The 12,763-nt window shown below is 38.5% G+C and overlaps 1 protein-coding gene across 3 annotated transcripts in view; it reads right to left on the bottom strand.

Moving 5' to 3' along the window:
• Window positions 1–12,763, bottom strand: part of PDE9A (phosphodiesterase 9A) — an 851,735-nt gene that overhangs the window by 154,529 nt on the left and 684,443 nt on the right. For all 3 annotated transcript variants that reach the window (XM_044072227.1, XM_044072229.1, XM_044072228.1), the window contains one exon: window positions 11,206–11,301. In XM_044072227.1, the coding sequence (XP_043928162.1) occupies window positions 11,206–11,301 (96 nt within the window). The remainder of the gene's footprint in view (window positions 1–11,205; window positions 11,302–12,763) is intronic.

Here is a 12,763-nt window from a genome sequence, read left to right as displayed (position 1 = left end):
CCATTGCTCTATCCTCCTGTGATGTTATCTGAGTTAGATTTTCTACACTAAATCCTTCACTTTGCAGGTAATTCATAACTTCAGTTTCTATTTCTTTAACATCTCCATTACTAATCCTCTTTTCTGCTTTTCCTCTTTGTTTTCTTACTTTTGTATTGTAAAATTTTCTATGCCCGGATACCTTTACTTGTAATTCTCTTCAAATATCTTTGGTGCTGCTCTTTTTGTATTGATTAGTTTTGCTTTGTCCTTTACATAAATATTACACCATGTTAAATTTCATTTTTCCCATGTCCATATTTTTTCTACAGACATGTCCTCTTCCTCCTGTTTCTCCTTACTTTGGGGACTCATTCCATCATGCTGTGATATATCCTGTGTTAGACTTTTTACATTATGTCCTTTACTTCACAAGTATTCTATAACTTGAGCATATATTTTTTTCATATCTACTTGAATAATCTTCTGTTTTGCATTCCCTCTTTGTGATCTTATTTTTTATTGTGAAATTTTTCATATCTGGATGCCTTTACCTATATTTCTCTTCAAATATCTTCGGGGCTTACTTTTTTGTGTTGATTAATTTGTCTTTCTCCTTTACATAAATATTGCACCATATCAGATCTCTCTTTCTTTCCCATGTCCATATTTCTTTTTTATACCTTTCAAAAAGACTCTAGATTATGTTCTTTATATATTTGCACTTCCTCAGTCGCTTCTTTTTCCAAATAGCCCAATGTTTCTTGGTCTTATAGTATTTTTCATGGCTCTATTGTATTAATGAACACAAATGTGCATTTGAAGCATCTGACAGTTTTCTTGTGGAAGTGTTTTTCTTTCTTCTAATTTCTCTCTTAATCTTTTCATATGTGTTCTATCTGGAAATTCAGGCCTTCTTGTATAATAGCAACAATACATAATGTTTTTCTTATCCTCAATAGTCCACTCTATCGTCTGCATGTCTCTTTTTTGGCCTATCATTTTTTGTGATTTTATTTTTGGACTGCTACTTCCTTCTACAAAAGGGAGGGGGTCATTGTTCCCCTGGGCCTGGCCTGGCTCCATTGTAGGAATATTTCCATGTGTTGAGGATTCTACACCGTCAGTTTTTCCAGTCCTGGCACCAGTGCACCTACCAGGATTGGACACTTTTTATCTTGGGTCTTGTGCACCCAGCTGTATTTTTTATTTTAAAACTACTTTTGTCCATGACATATGCTATATAAAATGAAGTCTATATATCAGTATTGTCTTGGTGAGATTTTGTGAAAAACAGAGTCCACCAAGACTTGAGGATGAATTTAATTCCAGCAATGCTACTCTCCTTTGCTTACTGATTTATCATCTCTCCATTCGGACCCAGTATAGGTGGCTCCATTTGCTATGAGTTCTGCACACAATTGTGTATTGCCTTTGAGGTTGCAGACATAGCTAAAGAATGCCTTTTGGTTGTCTTTGGCCTGAGACACAAAATTTAATTCAAATTTGGCTTTGGTAGACTTTATTTGTCCTCTGAGTTGTTTGTTTAGTTTGATGAGAGTGCGTTTATCCTGCTGGGTGCTGCACCTCCTAATTCTTGCCATGATTTTCTTCCTTCCGTTATACAGCCGATTGATTTTGTGATTCCACCAGGGTGGCTTGTTTTTGAGGTAGTTCTGTACTTCTTCCTGGTGGGTACAGCGGCCTCTATGCAGGTATTAACATGCTTATATAGGGTTTCTATGAACAGTTCTGCATAGGCAGCAGTGTTCTCAGGGTTTATGTGGGCTTGAAATTTTGCCAGGTTATCATTTAGTAGCAGGAAGTTAGCCTTAGAGTAGTTCTTGAATATTCCAGGGTTAGCTGGGAGTCCAGGTTTTATTTTTACTTCATAGGAGACCATTTTGTGATCTGACCTTACCAGGGAAGACATTATACTAGGGTGTGCACAGCCCTTTCTCATATTATTGAGAACTGGAGCCAGTATGGTTGCACCCCAGTTGGTGTATTGACAGTCTGGTCCAGGGAGATTGTGTTTTCAAAATCCAGGAATCTCTGTGCCTGTATGTTTGGTGTCGTTTAGAATTCCCAGTTAATAATGAAGTAATTAAAGTCACCCATGAATATGGTATTGGGTTGGATGGCGAGCGTTTCCAATAAGTTTAAATATGTGGTATGGGTTTCCTGGGTCATATAGAGGGACGTATAGCTTGCAAGGATGAGGTACTGGATTTTGCCTATGGTGATTTGAACATGGAGAAACTCAAGTGCATTGTCCTATTTGACCAGCCTTGAGGTATATTTATTTTTGATGTAAACTGAGACACCATGCTTAGTCCCTGTCTCTGCAGTAACTGGTCTAAATGTATGGAAGTCATTATAACCTTGAACTGTTGGTGTGCTCTCTATGTCTTTAAACCATGTCTCAATGACTGTACAGACATCAGTATGCTTTAGGGTGAAGACAGCTTCTAGAGAGTGGAGTTTTTTTGTTTAGATCCTTAGATTGTCTTGGTTTTAATTTGCTATGTAGAAAGTACTTTCAGTTTGGCATTACCTAAAAAGGGCAGTATGGGGGTAGACAATGTTTTAGCTAATTTTCAAAGGACTAGAGGGGAATGGTGCAGACCATCCCAGTCAAAGCAGTGTGGTCTGTTCACCATCTCCTTCCATGCTGACAAATATTGCAACCTCTTAGAATGACACCAGAAACTAAGTCAGTTATTAAAGTCAGTCATCTTTTGTTCATATTGTGGCATCATCCTTGGAGAAAGTAAAATACTGCTCAGTGCTAGGCTCATACCAGCCTGGGACACATATTCTGAGATCTCCATGATGTCTCTCTTCATACAGTCTATGGAGGTATGTCTCAAGTCATTTACACCCACATGGACTATGACTGAGTCTGACTGGTCCTTGTTGTCCAATGACTTGAGTACATGCGTAATGTGGCGGATCCTAGTCCCTGATACGCAACCGACCGTGACCTTCTCCTTACTTAGCCTGGTGAGAGGGACATCAGTCTGTCTCATAACTCCCAACCGTACCAAATAATTTGTTTTTTACCAAGTTTTGGGGGCCAAATATTGGGGTGCCATGATTCCCGAGTTGCACCCATTCATTTCTGACTTTTTTGCTGTTTTTTTTTTAATTTTTATTTATTTTTTCACAGTTTGAGCTGATGTCATCATGTGCATGATGATGTCAGCTCTGTCAGGGCTACCAGCCTGTTGGAATTGAGCTCAAGCACTCATGATCACGTATTTCTGGCTGGCTTTTTGAATGGATGTGTGCGCGGGAGTGGTCCGGATGCGAGCAAGTGCCAGAGCTTTTGTTCTAATGGAGCCGTTCTATTTTGGGAAGTGGATTCTGGGTGGAATTCATTCTAATGGAGCCATTCTCTTTTTGGGAAGTGGATTCGTTTGTCTGCCTGCAGGGAAAGAATTCTGGCTGGAGCAGAGCGAACAGAAAGGATTGAAGTAAGTTTTGTGTGCGTGTGTGTGTGTGTGTGGGTGTGTGTGTGTGTGTGTGTGTGTGTGTGTGTGTGTGTGTGTGTGTGTGTGTGTGTGTGTGTGTGTGTGTAGGGATAGATTGTTAATGCTTGTCAGAGAGAAAATGTACAAGACACTAGTTATAATATCAGTTTTAGCAGGGGAAATAAGTTATTACACAGCACCTGCTTCTTCTTATTGAGGAATGGGCAGTCGCCAATCTCCCACTCTACCACTCCACTTGAGCTAAAGTTTTCTGCAGAATGAGGTAGATAAATTATTTTCCACTCCACAGGAACTGCAAAAATTACAAACCAGAATTTATGATTGTGGAGATGAGACATGCACAAGTGTCTAATAACATACAAAATCATGGGAAGCAATGTAATTTTACTACAAACATTTTCCAAACAGTTAGTTACATAATTTACCCTAGAAAACAGTCCAATACTCCATTTTCTGCACAAGTGGATTTAAACTGAGCTCCACAGATTTGGTAAGTTATGCTAATATGCATATAGCACCCTAGATTAGGGTGTCTGATAGCTGGGAGGCACACGTAACCTGTCCACTGTCAATCAAAAAAAAACTTGTATGGAGCCACTGTGTGGGCCATCACATGCACTGCAAAGGACAGAAGTCAAATGTCATGGCAATTAAGTGGCAGGCAGGAGCAGGTTAGATTAAGATGGATTATACCCTGGAAATGAAATCTGGGTTTTGATGTATGGAATGCCACCTTGTTGCTGTGGAAGTAACTAGACCTTTTGTGGGAGGCTGGAATGTATTAGCTACATTTAGTTGGCTTTACCACTACACTCAGAATTGGTTCTAAGGTCACACTTGTAGGAATGATAAAGATACCTAAGGGAGTGTGATTGGGATGAATGTCATGCCTGATCTGAATCCAAGTGGTGTCATGTCTGTACTATTAATGAACCAGCCATAACTAACAACATTTTCAATCACAAGTATGCTCATAATCATCTTCGGCCAGAGGTCACCTTCATAACCATGTAGCCTTGTCAGTAGGCCTGATACTATATGTTTTGGACCCTCATGCTAAAAGATATAGTGAACCCTCAACTGATTACTGTTTGGTGATGAGTTGGGCCATACAAATGTGTGTGTGTGTGTGTGTGCGTGTGTGTGTGTGTGTGTGTGGGTGTGTGTGTGTGTGTGTGTGTGTGAAAATGCCCCAATTTAATACACTTGGTAGCTAGAGGTACTCAGGCTCCCCAATTTAATACACCTGGTGGCTAGAGGTACTCAGGCTCAAATCCTGTACCTTGGGTACAGGGTAAAAAGAGCCTAAAGTCCCTAGACTCCACCACTCGTGAATGTATGCCTCCATTTTGATTTGTTCCTTATAACGTCTGTGGTTTTCAGGATTTTTGTGGCAATCCCTGAAAGATTTAATTCACTAAATAATGACAGTCATATGAATTTCAGCCTTTATATTCTTCAGAAAATAAATGGTAACACAAAACCTTTTACTCTAGCAATTTTCTAAGTTTATAAGATAAATGTGTCCCTATTTTGGGTCTGTATTCCACCATTATTGGCTTTGTACAGGTTTATTTGTGCTAAGACGTTGAGAGCTATGGTGAGAAGTGAGAACTGAATTCTGTATTCCCCCATTATTGGCTTTGTCCAGGTTTTTTGCTCTAAGAGGTTGAGAGCTATGGTGACAAGTGAGAACTGAATTCTGTATTCCTCCATTATTGGCTTTGTCCAGGTTTTTTTTGTGCTAAGAGGTTGAGAACTATGATGACAAGTGAGAACTGAATTCACTAAATGATAGCCATTTAAGTTTCAGTCTTCCTATCTTTCAGGAAACTGCTGATTAGGCATAGTGGTATATTTTTCTGACTGTAGTATACAGGGTTCTGGGTTCAAGCCTTGGCAGTGAAATGCATCATGGTAACATAACATTTTATTCTAGCAACTTTCCAAAATGTTTGTCACCCCCCCCACCCAAAAAAACTGAAATTGAAAATACGTGCAAGAAGCTATGCGAGATGTATGGGTTACACTATTGTCATTCTATTTTATATATACATATATATATATATATATGTATATATATATATATATATATATATATATATATATGTAGATATGTATTGCGTGGATCATTTTTGCCCTGGATTACAAAATGAAATCACATATATCTGGTCATCTGACTTATGATTCCCATACTACCCCCTTTCTTAGCAAATGATCCAGAATCTCACACATATGTGCATTTTCTTTGGATGTGGTATGGGTTTCACTGCTGTTTCAATTAATGTGAGTTTCAAGGGCAGAAAAGTTTTAATGCCAAGTCTATTTTCATTGTGAGACAGTATTGCTTTGTTTAGCAGATTTCTATTAGTGTTTGTGCATTGTGCTACAAAATGTAAAAATAAAATCCAAATAATTATTGTAGAAGTAAAGCAGTATGCACACATTAGTGTTTATGGTAAATGCGACAAAATAGACAGGTAATGGGACATTGGAATGGCTGCGGGGAGACTGGTGTCATATTTTGGTTGTCTGTTCTTCAGTTTGCATTTGAAAGTTGGTATCCCACAATTCTACTGGAGTGGGCGTGGTTACATAATTATGTATGCAAATGTGATGTTAATCAGCATACACATTTGTACCTCTTTTTCATGAGACTTGTCCTGATTTTTGATGTTTCCAGGTTGAGAGGTATGGTGTGTCTCACAAGAGAGTCTCCAATGAGCAGAGTGTTGGATTGTGTGGTGGCTTGTCTTATGGGTTTAGAAGTAGGGGGTCCATGAGATGTGTCTGTATGTGTTGATGTGGGTGCTGTATTGAAAGAGTGCATTTGGGGCTGCTGAGGGTTTTTGTTATGTGTACTTAAGCTAGGGGATCTTTGGGGTTTAGGAAGGTTACACTTAAGTGCTTCAGCATATGTGGGTCTGTATGTCTGCTTTGAATTTTGAGTGATGGGTGCAGAGTGTGTACTACTGACAATCTTATGCCATTGAGAGTACTTTTATGTGAGAGATTTGCCTCCAGTGACATTGTGTAAATACATCTCTTACACATACCATATTAGTTTGTTTAAGAATTAACAGGTTGTCAGTAAACATAAGGCAATTTCTACATTGCTTCAGGATGCCCATATCCACCAAGCTGGTAATAGAGATAGTGGGAAAGTTCATAACCATGGCAACATACTCTTTTTTATTGATTAGACAGTTGGAGAGAGAACATAAAGCAATGTCATAAGTATCTAGTTTGTAACACTGGGGCAATTCTCATCACTGCAAACTAGTTGTCCTGTGTGAAACTAGGTATTGGTTAAAATTCAGTTTTGCTTTTACAGGAATAATGTCACTCAAGATGTCTGTGTCTATACAAGGCACTGCCAAACACCTGAGGGGAAACTAATAAGTGGACCCTGATGATTTATGGATGAAGTTTATAGGCAGATATTCTGAAGTTAGAAACAAATCAAGCAGTACTTACTGAAAACAAAGAATTAGCTTGTCAAGAATGATGAAAAGAGGGGAGATGCTTAAATGACTACTGCCTGGCTGCTACTAGTGCTGGTCTCACCACAGCTTTACTCTGTTGGGATACAATGCTCCTTTGCTTCTTCTCTCACCAGAAGCAAAACATTAGCACCAATTTCCAAGATGAGAATCAGGCCACAGACTGTTTGGTTATCCACACAGTCTTGCCCCAGATGATGCAAAGGTCTGTAGGCTTGTTGTAGCCTTTTTCTGGTAGATGCCTTGAATAGGAACCAGACCAATCAGGAATGTCAAGCACAGACATTCACTGCCTGATGCACTCTGCTCTTTCTCTCACCAGGCGCAAAATATAAGCACAAATTCCAAGCTGGTACCTATGAAGCAGTTATTATGCTTTCCAGTGATCAGCAGTCTCCAGATAATAATGTCCCTGTGCTCCTTCCCTCACCAGAAACAAATATGACTACTGACAGGCAGAATGTGGGCTTTCCAATAATTGGTGGTCTTGGAGTAGATGTTGCAGACTTTAACGGTAAGATAGAAAAATGGGTTAATATCTTAAGAGCTGCAGTGCTCACTAAGCAATTAGATTTGAAAGTGGGTGTAACTAAGCTTTAGCTATCTAAGTGGAGCTACTAATTTTAAAATAGCAAGATAGATTGGAAGGGGGTGGGCACTTTATATTCTGTTTCTATGGAATACAGTGGGATGGCCAATAAATGTAAATGGTTGAAGGGAAGTGATCTGACAAAATGATATTTCTGTGCAAACTCACAATGGCCAAAGAAAGGGGAGAAGGAAGGAGATATGTGGTCAAATTAACATAAGGGGAAGACAACAACTACAAAGACAGCTGAGTTTAAAAACACAAGTGGACAAGGGTGGGAGGGTAGGAAAAAAATATTTTCAGTGTGACTCACAAGAGGCACAGTTGTCGTCTCTTTCCTGGTTTAAATATGCAATTATTTTTATTTATTTTTATTTAACATTTGTTGACCGGGAAAGTCCGACTAGGTTCCACAGAGCCTGTTTTCAGCGGAGGCCCAGGAAGAGATGCTCCAGACGCATGTCTTTAGAATTAAAAGCATAACAGAAGTAAAACACTATAAAAAATCAAATCACAAAAACAGAAGAAGATAATAAAGTTTACTTGTTTATTTTTATTTATTTATTTACATTTGTTGACCGGGAGTGTCCGACTGGATGTTGTCCATTTTCAGTGGAGGCCCGGGGAGAAAAGCTCCACAGTTAAAATAAACACCCAGTAGTTACATTGGATTACATAGCGATTAACAATATAACATAGCAATTACTTACAACATATTTACAGATGAAGAACATAGTACATCAGTAGACAACTACAATCTTTATCTGTAAAGTACATAACAGACATTAACAAATGTTACAATAAGAAGTTCCTGCTGTATAATAAGTACTAGGCTTATGAGCATCTGAGCTTGCTATAATCAAGGTAGTTAGTGGAGTGGAAAGTAATACAAAATACAAGAAATCAAAAGCAAGCTAACCTGTCTCTCACAGCAAGTTGTGGCAGAGTCTGGGTGAGCTTTTCCAATAAAGCCTTGAAATTTTTAATTTACCCCTTAAGTAGAAGGTAGAGTGATAATGTACACAGGAATCGTAAATTATGTTCTCTAACATTGTCTAGAGATCTAACACCAGGGAATGGGGGACTATATTTGCCCATTATAGTAATCCCATTTGTATACAATTGCTACTGTTGCAGTTGTCTTTCAAATATGTTCACATGGGATGTGACAATGTGCATTACCTCTGTAACACACACTGCAACTGGACATAAAGTCATATAGGGACTTGTGACATCTGTCCCATTGTCTCACAGGAGATCACAGTAAGTGGAACAAGATTGTTAACCATTTCAGTGTTAATTACTCTAAATTCTTGCTCCTTAGACACCATGAAACAGTACACTGATGAATGTACCAGACCTAGGTGGACAGAGATATGACAAAACCATAATACAGGAGTAGGTACCTGGGGGGGCATGTTGTGTGAATATCTGTGTTTGGAGTAGTCAGATCAGCCAAGTAAGATATCAGTCATGCAACACTGTAAGTTTAAACTACTTATGATATTGTTTTGCTATTGTCTGAGGGTGAAAGGGTTTTGGCATACAGATGGTGGCACAGAAGGATGTAGTGCACCTTGATTACTCCCTTCTCTGCATCACATAAGGGTGTGATTCATTATTGTTTCTGTATGCTTTGCCATGACTGTGAAATAGTAGTAATTTAAATGTTATGGTAATGAAGTGATCTAGTAGTGAGGGAACTTCCGGTGGTGAGAGCTCTGCTTTTACCTGCATGTGAAGTGCACTAGAGTGTGACTGCACTCCTGTGTTGTTGTCTGCTGTACCCCTTCCTTTTGTATTGAGCCCCTGGTGGAGAAGACTAGATAGTACAGCATGGCTACTTTTTAACTGACATTGCTTACCATGTGATGCTGAGCACAGTATCATTACCATGTGACACTGAGGACAGTATCATTACCATGTGATACTGAGCAGAGTATCATTATCATGCGATGTTGAGCACAGTATCATTACCATGTGATGCTGAGCATAGTATCATTACCATGTGATGCTGAGCACAATATCATTATCATGTGATGCTGAGGACAGAATCATTACCATGCGATGCTGAGCACAGTATCATTACCATGTGATGTTGAGCTCAGTATCATTAACATGTGATGCTGAGCACAGTATCATTACCATGTGATGATGAGCACAGTATCATTACCATGTGATGCTGAGCACAGTATCATTACCATGTGATGATGAGCACAGTATCATTACCATGTGATGCTGAGCACAGTATCATTACCATGTGATGCTGATCACAGTATCATTACCATGTGATGATGAGCACAGTATCATTACCATGTGATGCTGAGCACAGTATCATTACCATGTGATGCTGAGCACAGTATCATTACCATGTGATGCTGATCACAGTATCATTGCCATGTGATGCTGAGGACAGTATCATTACCATGTGATGATGAGCACAGTATCATTACCATGTGATGCTGAGCACAGTATCATTACCATGTGATGCTGAGGACAGTATCAGTATCATGTGATGCTGAACATGGCATCAGCATTTCTTGGGGCCCTCCCTTTTTGTGTTGGCACACTTGCACCATTTCTATTATCCAAAATGCAGCCTAACCTACACACGTTATTCAAAGAGTCATATGTCTGTGAATCTCAGAAGATGTGACCTTATTTGGCATACCTACTGCTTTCCTGGAGTTTTTCATGAGCTGTGGGATGTGAATTTATTGAGTACCAGCCATACACAACTACATAAACAATTTATAAATATCTATCAGTCATAAAAATGAGCACTGTTTCCATTAACTCACATTGTTTAGACTCTCAAGAAGCAATTATTTAATGACTACGGCTCAGGTTGATCTGGGTCCAGTTAGTAGTTTGAGCATCAGAAGCACTACCATCCAGGTGGGGAGGGTATTCATCGGAAAAAGTTCCCTGAGAGGAGGCATGATCCACCGAGAGGAGTAGCCTTTGGATTTGTTGACAAATGTGATGGTGGGGATGAGGAAATAAGGGTAAGTCAAAGTAGCAAGCAGAAGCAGTTGCCAGTACTGCCCCTCAGGATGCCCTACACCAATGCCAGTTCTCTCAAGGGGAAGAATAAGGAGGAGGTAGACCCGGCGATGGATGGGGGCACTGGAACAGCCAGACAACTTGAAACAGGGTAGAGAAGGGACAAAAAAAAGCAGTTATTTGGCTAACAGGAAGCAAAAGTAATCTCCACATAATGCATGAATAATGACAGGCTGCTTTGACTTGTCTCCCCTATTGTACTGAACCACTTATAATCTGACCTGACTACTCACAAATAGTAAAGAAGTCTCAGACTCTCCCATTTTCTACAAGGAACACCCGTTTTAGAACACTTATTCTTTCATGTCTCAGTGAACTTTCAAACCTTTCAAGTCTTGTTCCAAATTCAAACCATCTGTGTAGAATGAAATAATGAGGTTCCAGTAGGCAGCCAAAACAGTTCTAAGAAAAAAAGTAGGATGTGCAGTTGTATATCACATAGCCAAAATAAATTATACATTTAAGATACAACAATAATCATTTATCTGGGACTAGTATATAAGGATGTGGAGTTTTACCGATTAAGTGATTTTACTGCTATTTTTCTAAACTGAAGGCTAGGGGTGCTTACCTCTCGCATGGACTCTTCTAATTGTCTGAGGTCTTCATAGCGATCATGAGATTCTTTTAAGGGCTGTATCATCATCTCCTCAATTTGTGGGAAGATCTAGAAATTAAAGTAATGTAGTTAATTTAACTATTTCTTTAGATGTAAGCTTAGGTATTATACACCGTCCTCATTTAATATTTTCTTTATACATATTTTTTTAAGCTGAGACAAAATAAGTCTGAAAAATGCAAATAAAGCAATGATTAATTTGCATAATTATGATTACAGTAGATATAGTGATATATTAATCTTTCTTTCTATATCTCATATAAGCCACAAACTGCTGCTGTCACCAGTCTGATCAATGTAGTCCTCCTTGCAATTGTATCATTAATCTAAACAAAGACACTGTACAGCACACATTTAATAGCCATGTGGTGACATGGCTAACTTTACTTATGAGGTGACTGTTACTGCTCTGAGTAGAGGATTCTAAACCCATCAGCATTGTATGTTTATTTTGAAAAGACCTTAACATATCTTTGAAAAAAAGAAACTGGTAATTTCAATGAAATTACCATTATGGTGTGACTTTGTACCCAGTCACTTGTTATGAAAACTAATTTCCAGCATCCAGGCACTTTTATTATCTATCAATGTTCCAATTTACAGATGAAGTTTGTTTACTAAGAGTGTGACTTTACTCAAAGCCAAATTTTAGGTGATGTGATTTTGGACCTGTTGTTATAAATTTTTAATTAGAAACTTGAATATTTTTTGCATAGTCATTAAGGTATTGATGTAGATGCGTAATCCAATCATATACATAAGCCATTGCTTACCCATATCAGGTTAAAAAATGCCAAAACTGCTCTGTCATAACTTGTTGTGTTAACATTTGTAAATATCCTTCCCCTATTTAAAAAATAACTAGCTTGTACAGCCAACACATACATACCTAAACTATAAATGTATAAATCTTAACTAATGATGAGTGGTCTAACATGAAAAGTAATAATAATAATAATAATAATAATAATAATAATAATATGTGTGATTGCAATTCCAACAACTGTACAGCTTTGGAAGCAGATATGCTTGTCCCCCAAACATGCCACTACTTCTGGGCACTTTAGAATTTTTGGACAGTAATTTCTCCAAAGATAGTTTTATATGTCTGTTAAACTAGCTAAGATGTTTAAGTCATCTCCAAAAGATTGCTGGAGATGCAATATTGGATTAAAGGGCACTTGGCATATATTTTCAGAATGTTGAGCACTGGCAACTTTTAAGGGACAAGTTCCGAACCTGGTTAATAAAGTCTTATGGAAGGAACATGGGTAAATCCCTCTTTCTATTTGACTGCGCAGAAATTGAACTTACAAGAACCTAGAAATGCATTGATGTTTTCTTGTCCTGATACCCAAGAAGTGAATAACTAAAAGGTGGAAGTCCATGGCTCCCCCTAGTATTGGGATGGCCAAAGGGATAATAAATAACCTAAAATAAAGTCAAATTGAGGGCTATGACAGGTGATAAAAGTAAAAGGCTCATTTTTTAGTGGCAGTAAAGGGACCAG

This window comes from Protopterus annectens, chromosome 5.part0 (assembly GCF_019279795.1).
Source record: "Protopterus annectens isolate FY-2018-M chromosome 5.part0, PAN1.0, whole genome shotgun sequence".
Classification (NCBI taxonomy): Eukaryota; Metazoa; Chordata; order Ceratodontiformes; family Protopteridae; genus Protopterus; species Protopterus annectens.
The sequence above is the reverse complement of the archived record's forward strand: the minus strand, read 5'-3'. Positions and strand labels throughout refer to the sequence as shown.